The sequence below is a fragment of the Vanessa tameamea genome, chromosome 14 (genome assembly GCF_037043105.1).
Source record: "Vanessa tameamea isolate UH-Manoa-2023 chromosome 14, ilVanTame1 primary haplotype, whole genome shotgun sequence".
NCBI classification, from domain to species: domain Eukaryota; kingdom Metazoa; phylum Arthropoda; class Insecta; order Lepidoptera; family Nymphalidae; genus Vanessa; species Vanessa tameamea.
Window position 1 is genome coordinate 7,548,047 of NC_087322.1, and position 23,640 is coordinate 7,571,686.

Consider the following 23,640-nt stretch of genomic DNA (forward strand, 5'->3'; position numbering starts at 1 on the left):
AAGTTTTAAATAATGAAAATTTGAATTTACATTTTTTAGTCAAGCATATTTTAAAAGCTATTTCTCTCCGTAGCCCAAAAACAATAAAACCTCCAATTTGGGATCCAAATGACTTGATTGTCTGGTTAAAGAACAATCCACCAGCCACAAATTCATTATTTGAGGCTTCACGAGGATTAGCATCTCTTTTGTTACTCGCATCTGGTAAACGTGTTCATGACCTTACATTGTTGAAAATAGATTCACGCCATTACTTTGATTTCGGTGACTATATAGTTTTACATCCTACATTTGGCTCTAAAACTGATACAGCTACGTACAGACAATCAGGTTGGAAATTGAAAAGACATTCATGTACCATGGTTTGTCCGGTGTACTGGTTAAGGAAAGTGATTGAATTAGGCAATGAACGGCGTACGCCCAGTTGTGATAGTTCCCTATTTATAACAATTAGAGGTTCGAACCGAGCAGCTTCTCGTACTGTGATAAGTGGTTGGGTAAAGTTAGTTTTTAAAGATGCAGGTATTGTAGCTTCGGCAGACAGATTCCGCTCTGCCGTCGCATCCTTAAATTGGTTTGAACATTTTTCTATTGAAGATATATTAGCGCGAGGAAATTGGCGCAGTGAAAAGACTTTCCTTAAGTTTTATTGTAAACAGATAATAAGTAATTCGAAACCATCTCATTATAATTTTTCAAATAATTTTGAACCTGTAGATTAATATATTGATTATTCAATAATTTACTATTCGTTAATTATCTATATCTTTAATTTTCTTAAACACCTGTGTTTATCGTTTTGTTTTCTGTTGAAATTAATATATACATTTGGATTGTTTTAGTTTATATTATATAACTCAGTTGATTATTATATTCATCTTGTCGAAGTAAATATATATGATTCTCAAATATACAGATTTTATTTTATGTTCTCAGTTTTCACATAGCATCGTTTAATGGTCACCAGGAGATATAAACACATCTCGCGCGGATACTGTGCATCGTCACATGCCAAATAATAGTACAAGTTTTACATAACAATAAAACTTGTATTATTGAGCAGAGACGATGCACAGCATCCCAATAAGGGCTCCTGATGAGAGACTTCTATAAAAGCAAAATGGCAAGCTGCCACCCTGGGACCTAACAAATGGAGTGGGACGGACGTGACGTTATATCCCCATACAAAAATAAAAAACCGGAAAGGGAAGGAGACAACGCACTCTCACGGATGCTGTGTATCGTCTCTGCTCAATAATACAAGTTTTATTGTTATGTAAAACTTGTACTATTTGTTACATATATGTTTCGGTGAGCACTTGTATTAAATTATAATTTATTATATTTCACAGAATTTTCTAATAGCAATTATTGTTGGAGCCATGGTTGATTTCGTAGTAGGCACATTGATGGGACCGAGGGATTTGGGTGAAATCGCTAATGGATTTGTTGGGCTATCGGGTAAGCATTTTTAAATGAAGATTGAATTTTTAGGTACAATGATTTTAAATATATATAATAACATTTATTAAATTAAATATAAAGTACTTACTGTTTTAATTGCTACGGACGGGTTTGCATAAAAAGCATATATTATTTATCAGAAAAAAATATATATTGATGTTTTCCAAATTTGCTGAAAAATGATTGTATGAAGGTTATGGTGTCAAAGTTATTTTTCGGATACGCACCCCGCTATCTGTGCTATTTAATCGTCGGATATTCCTATGACGTCCAATAGTTATACGATCCAATACCACTGCCATGTTTAAGACTTTTTTTATTGAGATATAATATATTAGGTGTGCCCAATATACAATATACGACTTGGTCATTCCTTACTTAATAGAAATAACGTTTATATTAAACAATGCATTGTTTTCGTAGCGGAGACGTTGTCGCAGAACTTCCAACCGAACTTCCGCTTCAGCGAAGGTCTTGACCACGACTTTTTTAGCGTCTTCGCTATTTTCTTTCCCTCCGTCACTGGGATTCAGGCTGGCGCTAACATCTCTGGAGATCTAAAGGTATGATACATACATTTTTTAATGATTATCATATAACCTAACAATAATAATTGTATAACAGAACTTAGATTAGATTAGATTAGATTTAGAACCAAAATTCTTGATAATTCTGTACCATGTAATTGTTAAAATTTAACAATTATGTTACGTTACATTACGGCTCTCTCTAAATAAAAAGTAGGTAAACATTGTGAGTAGTTTTAAATAAGCCAATAAATTGTATCACAGTTTACAAAATAGTAGTAATCATAGATTCATTAAAAAACTACATACTTCACAAACTATCGAAAGTGTAAACAACATCGATTAGTACATGTATCGAGTTTGGGCGCTATGTCCGTTGCTACGAATGACGTTGGCGCCAAAATTACACGCCGACCACTCCGCCGTCTCCGTCAATATTTGTCTCCTGTTTAGGGGACGGGAAGTAGGACACGTACCCACTAGCCTACTGGTCATGTTTATTGCATTATGATTTACTTCTGAGTGAGCTCGTATAATTCCATGTTGTAGTATAGGTTTTTATGTCTTTAATATTATTTTAATATTTAGCAATAAAGTTATAATATTTTAATCGACAATGGATAATAAGTTCAGATTAGATTAGAGTTTAGATTTATTATTTATAAACTCTTTGAACACCACATCTTTAAATTGTATTATGAATATGTGCTCTGAATATGTTTTTCTTTGCAATTCATAATATGTATTGATATTTATGAATTATAATACATAATATATGTATGTATAAATCAATAAATTAAATAAAAACAAATGAACAAAGATCGTCGACATTCTGCTCAGAGATTGTTATATATTCGTACACGTGGATTGCGAATTGATCCGAGTCCGACTCGATGTTCGGAAAGCACGAACATAGGCTACTTTTTATTTGGAAAAAAGTGCTATTTGAAAAAGTAAAGGGTTGAAAAGGGGGATGAAAGGTTGTAAGTTGTTGAAAGTATTGTCATTTTTAGAACTAGAAGCATAAAACTTATATTTTAGTCTGTACATTTATAAACTAACATATCATGACATCCATTAAGGAGCGTTAAATATGGATATAATTCCTATTTGATTTAGGGTATTATTGGTAGTGATTCTGGCCACACTTCCTAAACCTTTCAAAGTTTCAAGAACTTTCGATTTCGTTCTTTTTACATTTTTACATATTCGTTTTAACACCGAATTCAAACTTCAAATTCGATATACTGAATATATCGGTGAGTTATCGCTCCTGGCTTGGCCGTTCGCCAGGCCAGTGTAACTAAGTTTGTATAAAAAATTAGAGCGGGTACATCACCAAATTTCCAGCTACACGTGGATATTGTTTATATCTAAGGGAACAGGCATGCCATCCTTGGAGTTGCACCAGCAGCTATCTGGACACACTCAACCAGGAAACTGCAGCCGTCCACACTTAATATTTCAAATCTATGTGGTGGGTAATTTACCTTCTGGAGGTTTAAAGTCCTGCTTACTTTAAATGACGATTTCAACTCCGGAGAATCATTCCAATGGGGTCAAAAGTCACTGTACATCACAAATTAAACATGACTACGACTTTCTGAATTGCAAACCAACGCATTTAAGTAAAAACAAGAATTAAAGACTTACCATTTTTTTAAAGTCGGTAGAAATGTGTTGTATAAAGTTTTTATCAAACTTCTAAACTCCATTATAAATATATTCTGAAAAAATATAGGATGTTAAAGCACTGAAGTAATAATCAATCACAAATTAAGAAACTCAACTATTAAGATAACTCTCCGATATATTCAGTATATCGAATTTGAAGTTTGAATTCGGTGTTAATCCGAAGATGTAAAAATGTAAAAAGAACGAAATCGAAAGTTCTTGAAACTTTGAAAGGTTTAGGAAGTGTGGCCAGAATCACTACCAAAAGTACCCTAAATCAAATAGGAATTATATCCATATTTAAATCAAGGAAATAATTATGGAATAATTATTTAATTTAATAAAAGCCAATTATAAGGCATTTCCATACAAATACTAACCTTTAAATTGGATGACAGCTAATAAATTAATCGGAAACGATGCGAAATGACTTCCAAACAAATACAACAAACGAATTAGATAATAAAATCTAATTTTAATAATTATTTCACTGCACTGATTAAATAAATATGTAATTTATTTTATTCAATTCACAGAAAATGCCAAAATGATGTATTGAGCTAGCAATACATCATTTTAGCGAATTGACACTTTTGTGACGTTTTATATAATTTAAAAAAAGTTAAAATTATAAAAATATTTTTTAATGTAACAGTATGGGATTCCCCTCAATTTTTGACGGTCAGGTATAATGCTACTTCATATATAAATTCAAATTTGTGAAATAACAAGTACTAGTCGACTTCAGTATATCATATTTTTTGTCGTTTACATAAACAAAAATGCATCGTGCAAACTTTAATATTATTTGCCTTCACCTAACGGTCACTTTCAATCACTATAGCAAAAATGTGCAAAATATTAAATCTCAATACGAAGATCTTGTTGTACATCTTATATTCTTATAACAATAATTCCGTTCAAACACTCTGTCAAGTGTACTTCTATTGAAACTAATTGTAGTCTTAATTGAAAAATAAGCGAAATAAGCTTGTTACTCCTCAAGTGTCGTTTTTTTTGTTAAAAACAATATTAAGTAAAGAATTTCAACAATTACAAACTGTTTTTTTTTTCCAATTACTTAGTAAGTTATTAGTATCTAACCATAACATATATATGTTTAAAATTTATATTATTATTATTTATTTTTTTATTTATATGCATATATGTTTTAAATTTATAGTAAATAACTTAACATACTTTACAACTACAAACTTATAATCTATTCAAAATGTATCGAATATTTTTGGTCCTTATAATAATGTTGTACTCCTGAATGGTTTTCGACCACAATGAACATTCTTTAAACTAACCTCGGAGAAAATTTATAAATATACAACTGTGGGTACAAACACAGGTCATTATTCTCTCTCTAATCTCACAACCTGATAGCATAAGATTGGAATCCAGCACGACCAAAGAGAGATCAGATATTGCACCAGCGGCTTTTGAGCATTTAGAGATAAGTGAATGTAACACCGAGTACTTCCTTACTCTATGTACTACTTAGTTTAACTTTTACTGAACTGGTCCCGGGATAAGAATTTGAATACTAGGGGCTTGTAGGTATATAAGCTAATATTTATATACTATGTATTTATATTTATCTTATGAACGACGAGGCAGTTTTATATGATGTATGAATCAACTCAATCAAGAAGTCGCAAATAAAACGAAATCATATAAAAGTCGTAAAAGTATGTCAAAATGATTGACCCTCGAAGTTTTTTGGATAACATCACTGAATCGATCGCGCAGGGAATCAATTTAAGCCAATTGAAGTCATGGCTGTCAATGACTCATGGCTATTTATAGGAAGATTTTATTCATTTTATTTTAGAAATTTGCACTGTTGCGTTTTTAATTTGATTGTTTAAGTTGTTTCGTTACTTTGTTTTTTGGTTAAGTTAAGTCTATTTTATTATGAAAGTCGAATATTATAACCTAGATCACCACCAAGAACATTTAGTTCTTGACTATTAGTTAATGTTTACAGATACATGTAACATGATATTGACTCGTGTAATATATTCCAGGAATGTATGCGAGCGGCATGCCCTCTATCGATACATTTCTTATAATAAATCAATGATTCATACTTCACGTTCCTCAAACATTTCCATTCTTATTTTTTCATTTTACTGTAATAACGAGCAGCGAGTTATTTGTTTCATAAAATTCATATTAATTTATATTGAATTGTTTTAATTTACCAACTTATGAGGGTACTATATTCTTTTTATTCTATGTTTTAGGATCCAGCATCGGCAATTCCGAAGGGTACTCTTCTATCGTTGTTGATATCAATGGTGAGCTACGCACTCATGGTGTTGTTTGCTGGAGGTGGAGCTTTAAGGGATGCCAGTGGCAACGTTACAGATCTGTTACTTATGAACAATACTCCTGTGGACTTTAGTGGCATTTCTCAATGTGTTAATACTACTGCGGGTTGTAAATATGGACTTCATAATAGCTACTCTGTAAGTATTATTAAAAAGTAACCTGTGTATATATACTAACTGGATTTTTTTTTATATTCATATATTTGAGGCAAAGTAATTTATTTTTTTCGCCTCTACGCCACCAACCTTGGGAACTAAGATGTTACCCTTGTACCTGTAGTTACACTGGCTCACTCACCCTTCAAGTCGGAACACAACAATACTGAGTACTGTTGTTTGGCAGTAGAATATCTGATGTGTGGGTGGTACCTACCCAGACGGGTTTGCACATAGCCCTACCACCAAGAATAAGATCAATTAATATAAATTAAGCTGAGTTCTGTAAATTTCAAGAAAGGAAAGGAGTACTTGACGGCTCTTTTCGAACTGATTGAGCTAACTTCATTCTTTATCGGAGTACTAGGCGCAGGCAAAAGTTTCATTCATACGTTGTTGACATACCCAAAAGTCGAAGTAAACGGTTTGACAGCTCGTTTTTGGTAAGAGTCGCCAAGATTTGGAACGACCTACCTGGGTCTATTTTTCCTGATAAGTTGAACTCTGGCGCCTTTAAGAGTGAATAGGTTTCTTTTGGATGGTCGTATACCACCTTCGTCTTCATCTACACTTTCCATCAGGTGAGGTGGAAGACAAACTCCTATTCCATTACAACTATAAAAAAAGGATACTGAAACTTGCAATTTCTATCACCGTACAAAGGATTTAATTAAATTACAGATTTTAGAGGATGCTTTAATTTTTACCTATTGATACTTGCAAAATTATATGTGTTATCTTGCAAATTCAGGTGATGCAGTTGATGTCAGCATGGGGTCCTTTTATTTACGCCGGCTGCTGGGCCGCCACGTTGTCGACGGCGCTGACCAACCTGCTGTCGGTGCCGCGCCTGATCCAGGCTCTGGGCGTGGACCGCATCTACCCCGGTCTCATCTTCTTCTCTAAGCCCTACGGCAAGCACGGCGAGCCCTATCGCGGATACGTGCTCACATTCTTCGTCTCGCTCATGTTCTTACTGATAGGTAATGAAATCTATAATGAAAAAAGTAAAATTTTATCAACAAAAATTACTACTCGTTTTAATTAATAAAAAAGAATAATGCATAAATACTGCTTGACGAGAATTGTATGTATTAATAATGTGAGATGATATAATTATCTACCAAAATTATATGTTCCAACCAAAATGATCTTCCACAGCTGACTTGAACACGATCGCGCCGCTTATTTCAAACTTCTACTTGGCGTCGTATGCTCTCATTAACTTCTGTACCTTTCACGCTGCGCTTGTACGTCCTTTGGGCTGGCGCCCAACTTTTAGAGTAAGTCATATTTGCTTTACTTAATAACCTTGTAAGTGTTAAAATCAAAATCAAAATATACTTTATTCAAGTAGGCTTTTACAAGCACTTTTGAATCGTCATCCGCCAACTTATATCATATAAAATAAAATAAAAAATACTCAAACGTATAACGTATTTTTTTCTAGTATTACAACGTGTGGGTGTCATTGCTTGGGTTCTTGTTGTGCATTGGTATCATGCTGCTCATCAGCTGGATCATGTCGCTGGTCACCTTCGCGATCTTCTTTACACTTTATCTCATCGTGCATTATCGGAAACCCGGTGAGCATTTTTACTATGATATCTTTTTTGGTATTCACTTGTTATTGTTATGGTATTCTTCTAGTAGACTAAAATTCGGTTCATTCAATAAACGGTTCGTTTTACTTACAGAATTGTATACGTGGTTTAATCAAAGGCGCTTCTGTAATAAATATTTTGTAAGATTTGCATTTGAGATTCACGTCACATACATGTACTAAACATGTATGTGACGTGAATCTCATAGGATCTGGATACAAAAATTAAAACCAAATGTAGTTTAATCGATTAATTTTGAATCGTCAATATTTCAATTTTATTATTTAATATATATTTTTTATTTTTTACCACCGTTTCGGCGGCGAAAAACTCACATAGTCCAAAATTATTCTGTTTTTCTCGGAGATTTAGGTATATCTCGCTTTTGTAGAATATATTTGTATATTCTTCTGTTTAAGTATATTATTAACATAAATATATTATCAAGCAGCCTATTTCTTTCATTTTCTATCGTAATATTTTCCGAGAACTAAGATTATAAATAGTTTGTAGGTAATTTATGCATAATAACGATTCGTTAATTATAGGTACCCGGGACAAAACTCGGTTGTAAATATTCAATTTTATTCATTAAAAATATTTAATATTTTAAAATAGTTTGACGAACTATTTGTGTAAAGGGCAAGTTTCGATACAATGGATTAAGTGAGTAAAATGAGACCTTCGTCAGTATATCAGCACTTGGACTGGAATAATTTATGACTGATGCTAAATCTGTGGAGTTCGAAGAATTATTGCACAATTTTCGTAGCTTGCTTTGATTTGCTGAATATTACTGAGCGATTTCTGTTCTGAAATCATGATTTATATTGCTGTAAATATCAATGATTGCGTAACTCTTTATTTTAAACTAAAAGTTTATAAACATTTCACTCTATTGAAAATGATAAATTTTCTTATTCAACTGCATGTATACTGAAATTGCTAATAACAGTTTTAAAACCAGTCAATTTATCTTTTAAATCAATATTAATTTTAGATGTAAACTGGGGCAGTAGTACTCAAGCGCAAATGTACAAAACGGCGCTCTCCAGTGCTCATAACCTGGCAAAGACGGGTGAACATGTAAAAAATTACTGGCCGCAACTTCTGGTGTTAGCTGGAAAGCCCCAAGACAGACCAGCACTTGTGGATCTTGGCAATCTTATCACGAAATCTGGATCGCTTATGATCGTAGGCGATATATCACAAGTAAGTATAAATCATTTGAAAGGATTTGAAAAAGTTACTAAAAAGGACTAAATTTTACTCTCATATTGTCAATAAATGCAAAATTATGATAAATTTCAGCAGTCATAGGAATGACAATATGACTGGTGGGTTAATACATACTGTTACTTTACTTTACTATAATCAACTGGCAGTCGGTTTAGTATGAACTTTTTTGGTGACGCGTTGAGTACGACAATATAAAAGAAATTTAAAAATGAAAATGATGAGAATACATTGACAGCTTGCATACCCATTGATAACAACGCGATAATGCTTCTTTGTTGTGTTTACAAATAAACTCGAAGATACACAAAGTATATTTATTGAGTGAGGACGTCATTTTGCGATGCTAGGACATATAGATTTCCATTTAATTTTGTCAAAATAAAAAACATCTATACAATTAATGCTTCGATTGAACAAAATATTTTATAACATATAGCTAATATTTAAAGTTTATGGTAAATTAGGTACAATTCTGATATAATATTGATAGTATATTATGGATATTTTATTCAATTTTGAATAAAAAAAAATCCTTTTATTGCTGAGGTACTGTAACTTTGCTGTAACTTTGGTACTGTACTTGCCTTATTAGATACAATATAAATTATTGCTAAGCAATAAAACAACAACAAAATACAACAACAAAACGCAACAATATAATACTTAAAAAAACTATCGCGGCTACGGTAGTTTTTTTAAGTATCATACACTTACTTACATTTCTTTCTAGCAAAAACTATCATACAAGGAGCGCGCACATCGCACACGCTCCGGCGACGAGTGGCTGCGGGGCAGGAAGGTGCGCGCCTTTTGCACAGGCGTCCACGGCTTCAGCTTCGAATGCGGGGCGCGCGCGCTCATGCAGGCCGTGGGCGTGGGCCGGCTGGCGCCCAACGTGCTGCTGATGGGCTACAAGGCCGACTGGGCCTCGGCGCCGCCCGCCGACCTAGAATCCTATTTCAACGTGCTGCAGTAAGTTTTTCCCAAGTCGTTTCTTTTTAAATACATATCTCTATGAATATAACCAAACATATACTTTACGACATATGTGAGCCGGAGGAGACGAGCAGTAATTGATAATTATAAACGACTCTGTTTTTAGTACGGCATTCGAGACGAAGCTGGCCGTAGGCATTGTGCGCGTGTCGGGCGGACTAGACTTCAGCGCTGTCGCAGGCGCAGAGGAACCTAATAGTGGGCTAACAGCAGCTTCCAGCAGCGGCGACCTACGCGTACGCGCACCTATCATGCACGCAGATTCCGATCTCGATATACGCGCGGACTCGCAGCTCTCTAGCAGACACAACCTCAGTAAGTGTTTGTGGCGGATATGACCAATAATGTCTACTTACCGTTACTAATGTTTAACGAACAATTATGTTGCATTAGTATGGATTTTTCATTGTTATTAGTTAATGTAGAAAATATAGTATTTTTTTTACTATTTCAGACCTATTGACGTTAACGACATCGCGCTCATTCACGATGTCCGAGAAAAGTGACACAAAGGACAAGAAGAAAGATAAGAAAGGAATTGATATTCACCGGCAAGTGGTTTACAAATCGGCGTCGGGCATCGAGTTGTCTATGGAGCAGTTGTCTCACATGACAATATTTAAAAGGAAACAGGTATAGTATTGCATAAAACATTAAAGTTAACAATATAAAATATACTTAGCTCCAATTTATATCTTTAATTCAATATAATGAGGCGCTATTTCATAGTCTCTCAAATTAAAAACTGGTCATTTAATTATATTGTGTAAAAAATCGTAAGTTCTGCCAATACGCGTAATTCGTGAAAAGTAATTTGTTATATTTATAATTGTAATATCAGAATTTTACAAATTCGAGTGAGTTGGTATAAATACATAAGGATTTTATACACAAGATAAGGATTTCACACATAATTCAAAGTATCTAAACCAGGAGCCGGGTACGATCGACGTTTGGTGGCTGTACGACGACGGCGGGCTGACCATGCTACTGCCGTACATCATCTCGCAGCGCTCGGCGTGGGCGCGCTGCCAACTGCGCATCTTCGCGCTCGCCAACCGACACCACGAACTCGAGCTGGAGGAGCGGAAGTAAGTGCTTTATACCAGATGTGTTAACTGATTTTCGTGTACATGAATACGATTATTATATTGGCCTTGAGTTGATGTTATCTATTCTGTAGTTATTTTTAATCGCTGCAGCTCGAATCGTAATGACGAAAGGTTTTTATAGACAGGAACTATAGTATTATTCAACATTATTATTTTCTAAAGTATGTAGAGATGTTCCGTGTGTTTAAAATCGACAGTATGGCGAATTTGCTGGCCAAATTCCGGATCGACTACTCATCGCTGACAATGGTGCAGGATATCACGGAACCCCCACAGCCGGAGACGAAGAAGACCTTTGAGGAACTCATTAAGACGTTCACGGACGATACAGGAGGTAGAGATATTATTATCCGTGTGCTATTCTTAGTTTGGTTCAAAGCGTTTTATTGAGAACTCAGAATTTGTTTTTGAGGCTGACGAATTATTATTTTGTATTACGATACCTACGGAACCTAAGAAGTCATAAGTCCTTTAACACTCATAAGTCCTTTAACACAACGTTTAGACATTAAGTCTTTTAAAGAGTGCTTGTAAGAGCTTACTCGAATGAAGCATAACTTATAGAATATTGTGATAGTATTTTATTGCTCCATAGAGTGCAAAATCAGTCCCACGGAGCTAACAACGCTGTCAGAGAAGACGAACCGTCAGCTGCGACTGCGAGAGCTGTTGCTCGCCAACTCGTCCGCGGCGCGCCTCGTCGTCATGTCGCTGCCCATGCCGCGCAAGGTAAGACGTTGCACTATAAGGTGCGAGTAAGATACTTTGTTGTCTTTGTCTCTCTTTTATAACATTTTACATAAGATAGTTTGCGACTAGCCCTGAGACTTCTGTTCTCCTGATTACGTCAATGATTTTTAAATACAAAAACTATGACTATTGTTAAAAAGAAAAACATAATAATTGGAATTATGAGACAAACAATTCAAATTACCAGCTTAATGTAAATATTGCTAGGTAAACTCGTGTGTTCAGAAGTAAACTAGAAGTAACAATTATGATTTAAAATTGTCGTGAATAGAGAGTTTAAATATGTTTTAATTATTATTATTTATTATTGTTAAACCCAACAATGTAACTAGTATCGATTAGTCACGTACATTTTTACGCTTCGAAGGGCTCGGTGTCGGCTCCGCTGTACATGGCATGGTTGGAGGTGCTGAGCCGCGACCTGCCGCCCGTGATGTTCGTGCGCGGCAACCACACCTCCGTACTCACCTTCTACTCCTAGACTTAAGTCTTACTAGCTCTACATAAAACGGCGATCTTACTCGATAAATGGAATCTTTCCATTAGGTAGACATTAACAATCTAACTGCTGCCTAATTTATACCGAATATATTAGAATGTATGGACACGAAAGATTGCAGGTAACAAAGTACAAGAGTACCTATTGAAAGAGAATATCTCCCTATGCTTCGTTTGTTATTTTATGTAATAAATGGCGCAATGACGTCATCGATAGGAACAAATGTCCTAGATAAAAGGGCATTATCCAATAAAAGTTACTTAATATATTAATATATAATCATATCAGGTTAAGTATTGACATAATTCAACTCTGTGACTCTAATAATATGATAGTTTTTGGAATTAATCAAATCTATGCTGTCATAATATATAAGTATATTATTAGTAAATAATTAAATTTAAGAGATGTTGTGATGTGTAACATATACGTACAAACACGTGATTATAATATACGAGAGTACAAGTGAAAAATTATGAGTTTATCGTTAAGTAATTTGTCTTTTGAAAATATGTCCCAAACATCTCCACAGTATTTAATAAATATTTAGGAGGAAAATGTGATTTAACGCTTCACGAAAAGAAATAATAAAAGAAAAAATATAGCATTATTATGGGTTTTGTTTCACTCGTCTATCTTTTTATAATTCAAACAAATTGCTTATATTATCTATATTTTTTTCCTTATTATTTACAAAGTAACACCAAAGTAGTAAATTTAAGTAAAGTACAAGTTAACTATTAAGTAATGCAGGATTTTTTTTAATTAACATTGTATGTAAGTACCTACGTATTTAAGCTAAACTCGTTTTAGTATTCATTTTAAGTATTAGCGCAGCAACTAAGACCCATCATGAACCAAAGTGTATCATTAATTAATAAAATAGAACAAATTAATATATTTATACAAATTTTATTCTTCTTATACTCTTTTTGTATATTCATTGAGTAATGTGAATATGAATGAATTGAATCTGATCGAAGATCTTTGCCAACTAGCTGAATTCTAAATAAAAAAATAAAAAATAGGTTAAGTGAATAGTAAAATAACATTTTAATTCATTGTAGTATTTATATTTCCAGTTACAGTAGTGAAGAACTTAGAAATAATTTATTAATAGGATAAGTCTGTATAAGTAATAGTCTGTATAAGTATCAAAATTCATGCGCCTAAGTAATCAATACTTTCGTTACATTTTTATATTAACACGTAAAAAAACTGTTAAATTATGTCAAGCCATATTGTTTTTAAGTATATTCATGTAACATTAATCACCAAAATAAATGTTAAAAAATATATTTTTTACATAAAATAAATTATATTTTTGCTTTACTTAAAAGTATTAATTCATTATCATTATTACATATCTCTGTAAGATAAGATTAAGTTACTATAATAATTTAATGTAGTCATTTTTGTATTCTTTAAATTAAATACTTTATCATTAGACGTAAATCGTATTCACTCCTGTCATGAGTATTATACTTTAGAAGAAAGACAATATTTTACTTGAATATAGTTCATCATCAACAAGAGCAATTTGTTTTATTTTCTGTTATAAATTCTATGACAACAATGTTATTTTTAATTATCCTGAATAGGCGTTATATTAATAAAGAAACACTGAAATTTAGCAATTCAATGTCTTAACCGAAAGTAATAGTTGCCTTTATAGTAGATATGTAATTAATATTTATTTGTCCAATGTTTATATTTATTTATTTAAAATAAAAAGCAAATCTATTTATTTTATGATAAAGTAGACTGGTTAATTTTAGAGAAAAAAAGTTAAGTCATATAATAATATGAGTTATATTATTGTAAATATACAACCTAATACGAGTTATACAATCTGTTCTCAGATCTCTTACTATAAAATTCTTTAAAGTTTAAATAAAATATTTTTTTTTGGTTTTTTGTAATTAACTTATATGCAATTTGTTTATAATATTTGATTCAATCAAAATGAGTATTTATTAATATTTTTCTAAATTAAACAATATATTAAAGAACGCATAAATAATAAAAAAACGTCATTAAAAATAATGTCAATTAAATACTAATAGAACGTAAACAATACAAGTTTGTATATTGATATTAAATCTAAAAAAAGGAAACCTGGATATCTATAACAATACTTGTTTTTAGGTACTGACATTATATTATTCGTATAATGATAGCCGTAAGGTTAGAAAAAGGTAATGCTCATTAATCCACATTAATTAAGAATAGGTAAGTGTTTGGAACCTTCCTTAAAATATCTAGGATTGTTCCTAGTGTCCTAGTGTCTTATGTCTATTTCCGAATATTTTGCTGCATAAGCAATAAAATAATTGCAATTCCAATGGCATTGTTTACATTTGTTTGTTAAAATTTAATGTTATCATATTCAGAAAAATGATTCTTTTATTTATAATTTAAGGATAACCAATACCTATATTCCTACTGGATGTTTTATTACAATTTCTAAGAAGAAAACGTTGGCGTATACCGTAACGTTACCTACATATTCACCATTGTCTTAAATCTTTGAAAATTTCTAAAAACAAACATTATACAATTGAAGCGTGTTAAAAGACTCGTGTTATGACTGTAGATAGCCGGTAACCTGAGATCAGCTAATGGACAGCGGTTCAATCGAACTCATTCAGTTACTTACTGTTTAATCTTTGTCATGTCTTACACTATTGCCTTGTATCTCATTTAATATTGACATAGAGTTAATAAATAATCTATTAGCGTCTTTTTTTTTTTTTAGCTAAAATAATGAACCCACAAATATATCTTGTGTCGTTTGGACGAAGCGGCGAGTTGCCATAACTAATTACATAACCTTTGAAAGGTTTCAGCGGAACAGCCATTAATTGCCATTTACTTAATTTTACAGAGCCAACTAGTGGACATAGCCAGGCCCGAATAGATAGTAGAGTTGGTGCAGCTTTGATAGCTACTTCGGGTCATGGTGACGAGGTGAGTACGTATATACTAATAAATAAATATTGCAACCATGTCAATAGATATATTTCTGTTTCAAAGTATATGTATAAATAGAGAATATTATATTTGAATATTCTTAGTACTAAATGTTATGTAAACAATTTTTAGGAACATAATATTCAAGGTCAAAATATTGAACCTACTCCTGAACTCACAACATACAATATCAAATTAGGATGGATACAGGTGAAATAAAGCAACCAGTTTTATTACTCAGACATGCTAACAATGTTTATTATTTATTTATTGATATTTAAACAACAGGAATTAAGAGAGATTTCTCCATTAGGGTGTATTAATACCATGCCTTCTAAACATCTGGGGTGTGATGCTTTTCCTGCGCATTTCATGGATCGTGGGTCAAGCTGGTATCTGCCTAACAGTTCTGATCATCTTTCTATCGGGCGTCGTGTGCGTTATTACCACGCTATCCCTCAGTGCTATTTGCACGAATGGCCTATTGAAAGGAGGTACTTAACTGATAACTTATACAAATGCGTACGTTAAATTGCCTTTGTAAGCTACAAAGAACACTAAATATGTTGTTACAGGTGGAGTTTATTATATCGTGTCTAGATCATTAGGAGCGGAACTTGGTGCATCTGTTGGAATTATATTTGCTTTTGCAAACGCAGTAGCGGCAAGCATGAATACTATTGGATTTTGCGAGTCACTAAACGATTTATTGAAATATTTTGATGTGAAAATAATTGATAATGGAATGAACGATGTGCGAATCGTTGGCACTATTGCACTTTTTGTAATGTCCGTTATTTCCGCTTTTGGTATGGATTGGGAAACTAAGGCGCAGGTTAAAATGCCATAACGGATTGTATATATCAAATAACTTAGATAAGCTTAGTGATATAGTACACATGTACATTTACAAATTGGTTTACTTTCAGAATTTTCTTGTTGTAATTATTGTTGTAGCGATTTTGAACTACATATTGGGAGCATGTTTGGGACCCACCAACAACAGTGAGAGAGCACAAGGTTTCGTTGGTATTAGTGGTAATTTTGGATTCATTATTTTCAAAAACTGTAACGTATGATACATATATTTTGTTATTTCTGTATTTGTTGAGTAATTATAAGACAGATATTTTCCTATTCTAATATCAGATATATTTTTGTAGTTTCTAAAATTATTTATTAATCTTATGCACGCAGTGGAAACAGCATTGATTAATCTCGGTCCAGACTTCCGATACAGTGACAATCAGCAACACAATTTCTTTAGCATTTTTGCAATGTACTTCCCTGCTGTAACCGGAGTTCAAGCTGGAGCCAATATTTGCGGTGATTTAAGAGTAAGTTTAACAAATTTGAGAAATGCTAAAAGATACGTTCTTTTTGACTACTTCGACAACTCACAAAATCCGATTGGCATTGCGAAACTAAAATTTGATGTGAGGAATTGAAGTTTATGGACTTATTGTTAAGTAAAAACAAAGGATTTATTCATTTATTGATATTGTAAATTAATCAATTAAGTATTTTTCTACTACCAGAGTCCAGCCACAGCAATACCCAAAGGAACACTTCTGGCGCTAGGTTTATCAATGTTCAGTTATCTTGTGATGGCGGTGCTATGCGGATCGGGCGCTCTGCGAGACGCCAGTGGAAACATTACAGACGTCACCTCGGGCACTATCGACGCCTGCATACCTAACTGCCAATATGGGCTGCATAATAACTATGAGGTACTTATTTTTCATTCATCGATCATGTCGTCGTAATTTACCATCTTTGACACATTATTCTGGTTTAGAGATATAATGGATTACGATTAACTTCAGATCAGTTTATCGTAAAGTATCGTTTTTTGAACGTGGCAAAGAAGAGTTGTTTTTTTCGGATATCTATAATCAAATCAAGTACAAATATTATGGTGCCCCGGATAGATCATACATCAAACTAAAGTGAATTTCAGATACAACGTATAATTTTACCCCACTCTCAATCTTAACCATTCAAGGGTCAGCCATAAATATATTATCTCCACTATCATCCTGATGTTTTAAAATTCCCAAATTTTAAATCCAATTCTTTCTTTCTAATTGACCTATTTTGTAGATAATGCAGCTAATGGCGCAATCGAGCGCTTTTATTTACGCCGGCTGCTGGGCAGCCACGTTGTCGACGGCGCTGACCAACCTGCTGTCGGTGCCGCGCCTGATCCAGGCACTGGGCGTAGACCGCATCTACCCCGGACTCATCTTCTTCTCTAAGCCCTATGGCAAGCACGGCGAGCCCTACCGCGGATACGTACTCACGTTTTTCGTCTCGCTCGTGTTCTTGCTGATAGGTGAATCATTTTAAATTGAATATATTATATATTTGTTTAACTATTGTTTGAGAAATTGTGGAATATGTATGGTTTTTGTTATTCACCTTGTAATTTTCAGCTGATTTAAATACTATAGCTCCATTAATCACAAACTTTTACTTGGCGTCGTACGCTCTCATCAATTTTTGTACATTTCATGCGGGTTTGATCCAGTCGATAAGTTGGAGGCCTACATTTCGAGTACGTACGATATCACTGAATATCTATTCATTTATTTATTTGTTTCAGTAATTATATTTTTTTTTCAGTTCTATAATACTTGGTTATCTCTATTTGGTTTCTTAATATGTATCTTTATAATGATGATAATCAGCTGGGCGATGGCGCTCGTTACATTTTTTATTTTCATGACTATGTATCTACTAGTACTATACAGAAAGCCAGGTAACAAATATTCAATTACTTATATGTTAAATTATTCACTTATTAAAATTCGATATAACGCTTGAAAAATGATGCACACTATATTTGTTGATAACAAGGTTTTATTTAGTATGTGTAGTAAAATGAAATTATTTCAGATGTAAATTGGGGCAGCAGCACGGACGCACAACGATACAAGGACACGGTGTCAGCTCTGATACAGATGTCCCACATGCATGAAAACATCAAATCTTATAACCCACAATTGTTGGTATTAGCTGGAAGACCCAACAATAGACCAGCCTTGCTCGATATGGGTCATCTCATCACAAAACTGGGTTCGTTCATGATGGTCGCGGATGTCAACGAGGTAGATAATCTGAAATTGTTGGTACTTAGTATTTTTATTATGACAATATTGATGGTAACGAAATAACTAGTTTATATTTAAAAAACTAACAACACTTCCTAATATCGTATAACATAATTGTGCCCGTGCCGACAATTTTGTCTTTAAGTCCAACTATATGGATTTACATAATATACCTCAAACAGCAGGTATACCTACAACACAAACGTACCTGCGAGCAATTTATTTCAGTCCTAAAATTATAAACTATCATAATGTTAAGCAATTATATTTCATAATCCGATTACCTCCTGGTTTTGACTAAAATAACAGCCTGTAAATATCCTTATGTTAAAACCTTGGAGCGTATTCCATGAATTCCATTACGCTTCAATGCGGAATGGATACGGATGTGGAAGACTTTGAGATTAAGCATATGAAAATTCATTGATTGCTTGCAGTGGTTCTGAGCCCGCAATCATAGATTAAGATTCGCTTGTTCTAACTACCGGGCCATCTCGACATTTGAGTGAATTCGGAAAAAACAAACTTTGCTTATTGCTTTTATAGATAATATTAGTACGACGAAATAATATGTTACTATATTCTTTTTTAGTATTTCCAATTATATAAATGAGTTATTATAAAATTTAGGAACCAATTTCACAAATAGAACGAGTGGGTCGACTTCAAGCTGGCGAAGAATGGCTACTATCACGGAAAGATCGTGGCTTCTACGTAGTTTTAGACGGCTTGCCCTTCGAGATGGGAGTGCATGCAGTCATTAAATCAACTGGATTAGGCAGCCTAAGGCCGAACATTATGCTCATTGGCTATATGAACAGATGGTCAAGATGTGCAGTCACTAGTGTTAGAACATATGTACGGGTTCTTCAGTAAGCAACCGCAAAAACTATAATTGAACTTATTTTATTTGGTGTGTATCTTTTAACTGGGACAGGATGTGTAATTAAAATAAAAATAAACATAAAGACAGCAATAGCATATTGGGTATAAAAAGTAGGTATTTTTTAATGTCTTTGTTCCTAAATAAAAATAAAGCTTTATTAAAAATTAAATAAGTGGACTTACATTTTTGGAACAAAACGGACAAGTAACAGACATGTAAAAGCAGGGCCGGACCGTGAGTTTAGGGGGCCATCGGCTAATACAACTTTTTGGCCCACCTAAAACACACCTGAACTTAGATTTGAATTAAATGAATGGAATTGGTTTGATTAATTGCAGGATTCGCGGGGCTGCAAACCATACGATCTATTTAATTTAATAAAATTAGCTAATTCTTTCGCATTATCGTCTATTTTTGACTTTGACTTGACTTAGTTGGGGGCCTTTTGATCCACGAGGTCTTGGGCTGAAGCCCAAAAAGCCATATGGTAGATCCGGCCCTGTGTAAAAGTATCAGATACTAGTAGCTTTTGGACAGACAAATGGTAAATATTGTTCAAAGGAAAGGAAGTAGCACCTTCTGAATTTAATTCGATTAAAATAATGTAACTCGTAATATCACACCATTTGGAAAAAAAACATTCAATCATCATTTAATGTGCAGACATTGAGCGCCCCGCGGAACTATCCCAGTTAAAAAAACACCATTGAAAAATATGATACAAATTAAATTGCGCTACAGTGCATATCAGTGATGAATGGAAACAGGTTAGCGTTCGAAGAACAACTCGGAGTATCCATCTTACGCGTGCCGGAGACGGCGCGGCCGGTGAAGGCGCAAGTCACACGCAGTGCCCACGAGCTTCGCGCGCATCACCACGTGCAGGACTTGCTGTTCGCCGACTCCGACGCAGACTTGCCGTATTACGAGCGGTCTAACGGTAACTAGTGGACTCTTTACACTTATGTCGTATATAACTTTTATAACCTATGCAAAATTTTAATAGTTTTTAGCATTTCGAGTACAATTACTCTGTTTAATCTCTCTTGAATGTTCGGAAAATATTATTAAGCTATCGAAATACAGACATCATTAAAAAATAATATTTTATCTTATAAACGTTGACGAAGAGCTTATTCTGTAAATAATATTTTGTCAAATTAATGTTTTCATGATCCAATAGACACACGACCGTACACCAGATCGGTAGTAAATAAATGTAAAGTCCCAAGCACTGGTAAGTAATGTAAACTATGCTAAATATTCACTTACGACTATTAAATTAAGATTCCTAGAATCACAGGCTGTAGAAAAACGAGAGGAAATATGTTTCATGTCAAAATAGTTATAGGCCACACGCTTACTATTTTAATGTACAACTGGAATATGTATATGTATGTATGTTATAAGTTCACTAACAGGATTTTTTTTTGTTACATTATTTAGACGAAGCTCAAAGTAGTCACCCAGAACTGGGAATAGTTGTCAAAGAAAACGTCGCTTCTTTTCATGACAGCGATCCTAACAAACACACCCCAGTATCAAGTCTTTCGATGAGAAAATCTGGAGTATACAAACCTTTAACTTTTAGCTCTGTGAGTATAAAATATCTATTGAACTAGTATTTAATAAATCTTTTACATCAATTTTGTTATTGTGTACTTATATATTTACACGTAAATTCGTCACTAAATATCTACTATCTATATATGTATGACTATCTATAAATATACCTATATAATACCAGCTAATCATTTACCAAGTTTAAATATTTACACTTAAGTATTTACAAATGGGGATTCATGAAAGTTATATGTTAAGGACAACGATTTGGACGCCTGGTGGCTGTATGACGACGGAGGCCTAAACATCTTGCTACCGTACATCATTGCTCGTCGTGGCTTCACAGAGAAAATGCCGCTAAGGTTATTCGCACTTACACGTGACTGTAACGATATTCAAGTTTCTGAAAAACAGTTAGTATGAAAATATATATATATATAATACAATTTAGAAATACTTTACATGATATTAATGAAAAAAATATATATTTACATATGTATAGCCGAGCCACTTAACATTTTGTTTCGTTTGTTCAACACACCATACAGAAAATCGTTTCGTTTCGAATAATAACTAACAATAAATAAATATTTTTAAAAAGTTAAGCTATTATCCGATACGAACCGAATATATTCACGCAAGTGCTAACGACAACTGTACAAACTTTCAACTTTATCAGATGAACGCATCGTTAACATTGGGAACGCAGAACACGATCAAAAACGAAGATAATAGTATATATAAGTAACATTAATAATAATTAATGATTAAATACTATTTTTATTATTTATTTCAGGATAAAGATTTTACTGCAAAAATTTCGTATCGAATATTCATCACTAATCATGATTCAAGGCATCAACGAACCTCCTCTACAAGCTAGCGTGGAATACTTTAATCAGCTGATTAAAAAATTTAGAACTGATTTCGGAAGTGGTTAGTAGTACCATAGATTTTTTTATGAATATTATATTTTTTTGTTTAATTTAATACAACTACAACAACTATAGCACCTGTCTGGAGTGCATTATATAGGAAGCTCTATACAAATCGCCTGGAATATTTAAATAAAGGTTTTCTTTACTCCTTCTTCGATTGAAAAAACCCTACATATTTAAAGACTACAAGCTATTCAAATAATTTATATTTCGTCAATCCACACTACATATGTATATATATATATTTCATACTATAGATAAAAATGAAACTCAGAATTTATTTCAGTAGATTACTGAAATAATTGAATAAATTAATGTGATATAAAAATGTGTCTAAAGTGTGTTTAAGAGATAGCGGTATTTACAGACATTCTAATATCGGATGCAGAGCTGGAGCGCTTGAGTAACAAGACCAACCGCCACCTGCGACTGCGAGAGTTGCTCATAGAACACTCATACATGGCCTCCTTCATTGTTCTCACACTTCCCTATCCGAGACTGGTTAGTTTTATTTAAATAGTTATTAGAAAATTCCACGTATTGTTTCTACCAATATCAGACTCTACTACGGCTTTTTTACACAATGAATATTAATTGATTATTAAAACTTTTGGACATTGTTGTTTAAGTTTTTTTTATTAACAGCATCGCTTCTAAAATTTCTAAAACATTTTCTGTTAAGGTAACATTTTGAATAGTAGATTGGAAGAAACTCTGCAAATAAAACAGATTGTTCAGTTTAAAATATTCTAGTTTTATTGCTTTTACTTTAGATATAAGTGTGCATAATTCTTATATTTCTTCTGCCAGGGCTCGGTATCCGCTACTTTATACATGTCGTGGCTCGAGGTGTTGAGCAAAGATTTGCCACCCATGCTCTTCGTGAGAGGAAACGACGAGAATGTTCTTAGCGTATAATACCTAACAAAATAAATCTGAACATTTTAAAAAAGTATATTAAGTTTTGTTTATGGAGTTTAGTTTTTCGTAGTCGTATTTTTCGACATCGTTACGCCGAGCGGCGCCAGCGTTGCAGACGAGAGCCAACGTGTGCGAACAGTTCGTTTGAATGCCTTGCCAGTGCTCAGGATCGCTCGCCTGGAAATCAAAAGCTGGAGGACTCGGCAAGTCACGCCCACCTATTTGTCTGCGCTCCGTCATGTCAGTAATGATTTGGTCGCTAAACCCAACGGATTTAAGATATGTTTAGCAGAAAAATTGTGATATTCAATCTTCTCCGTTAGTCTGAATTTCACACATAAAATATGAATACAGTAGATTGATAAATAATTCAGTATTTTCATTTTGTTATATTGATTTATAACAAAAAAATATGCTCTTATTATAATTACATTATATTACATACTTAGCAAATAATAAACTAGTAAATCTGATGGACTTTTTAATGTCATAGTAAAATTTAGTTTAATTTAAATTCAGCTTCGTAAAAGTTTACTGCATGGATTTTTTATTAAAAGCATTAATCTGATGTGATATTCCGTTATAAGTTTATATGCCCTTAGGTTCATGTTTGTAAATTCAAATATTATGAATACTTCTGAGGAAAGAAAGCTTTGCAGGAAAGTTTCTATGAGGCTTTGTTTTGGCAAAATTATATTCCTGGAATGATTGAGTAAAATATTTTTTTATAAAATTTACAATATATTTAGTACCTTTAAGTTATATTCACCAAAACCCTTTTTTTAGTTTTGGGAAGGAAATCACTAATAGTACTTCTTTTGTATTATTTAGTTACAAGTGTGTAAGCCTTTATTTTTTTAAGTTAATCTCAACCAGGAAATTT

The 23,640-nt window shown here is 33.3% G+C and overlaps 2 protein-coding genes across 2 annotated transcripts in view; both read left to right on the plus strand.

Annotated features, from left to right (window-relative positions):
• LOC113398597 (bumetanide-sensitive sodium-(potassium)-chloride cotransporter) overlaps positions 1 to 12,722 on the plus strand; it is a 35,836-nt gene extending 23,114 nt beyond the window's left edge. The window contains exons 7-20 of the mRNA XM_026637404.2: positions 1,353 to 1,461; positions 1,888 to 2,027; positions 5,921 to 6,145; positions 6,915 to 7,146; positions 7,325 to 7,446; positions 7,614 to 7,749; positions 8,768 to 8,979; positions 9,737 to 9,978; positions 10,109 to 10,317; positions 10,457 to 10,635; positions 10,936 to 11,093; positions 11,312 to 11,448; positions 11,710 to 11,843; positions 12,232 to 12,722. Coding sequence (XP_026493189.2) covers positions 1,353 to 1,461; positions 1,888 to 2,027; positions 5,921 to 6,145; positions 6,915 to 7,146; positions 7,325 to 7,446; positions 7,614 to 7,749; positions 8,768 to 8,979; positions 9,737 to 9,978; positions 10,109 to 10,317; positions 10,457 to 10,635; positions 10,936 to 11,093; positions 11,312 to 11,448; positions 11,710 to 11,843; positions 12,232 to 12,345 — 2,349 coding nt within the window. The 3' untranslated portion in view covers positions 12,346 to 12,722. The remainder of the gene's footprint in view (positions 1 to 1,352; positions 1,462 to 1,887; positions 2,028 to 5,920; positions 6,146 to 6,914; positions 7,147 to 7,324; positions 7,447 to 7,613; positions 7,750 to 8,767; positions 8,980 to 9,736; positions 9,979 to 10,108; positions 10,318 to 10,456; positions 10,636 to 10,935; positions 11,094 to 11,311; positions 11,449 to 11,709; positions 11,844 to 12,231) is intronic.
• A 1,814-nt stretch (positions 12,723 to 14,536) lies between these two features.
• LOC113398772 (bumetanide-sensitive sodium-(potassium)-chloride cotransporter-like) lies at positions 14,537 to 22,815 on the plus strand. The gene is made up of 19 exons (XM_026637660.2): positions 14,537 to 14,561; positions 15,251 to 15,333; positions 15,469 to 15,546; positions 15,650 to 15,830; positions 15,912 to 16,171; positions 16,266 to 16,374; positions 16,534 to 16,673; positions 16,875 to 17,066; positions 17,440 to 17,671; positions 17,772 to 17,893; positions 17,962 to 18,097; positions 18,235 to 18,446; positions 19,080 to 19,321; positions 20,103 to 20,275; positions 20,782 to 20,930; positions 21,157 to 21,311; positions 21,695 to 21,834; positions 22,204 to 22,337; positions 22,647 to 22,815. The coding sequence occupies exons 1-19, from the start codon at positions 14,537 to 14,539 to the stop codon at positions 22,752 to 22,754; spliced, it is 2,871 nt and encodes a 956-aa protein (XP_026493445.2). The 3' UTR covers positions 22,755 to 22,815.
• Positions 22,816 to 23,640: the final 825 nt, after the last annotated feature.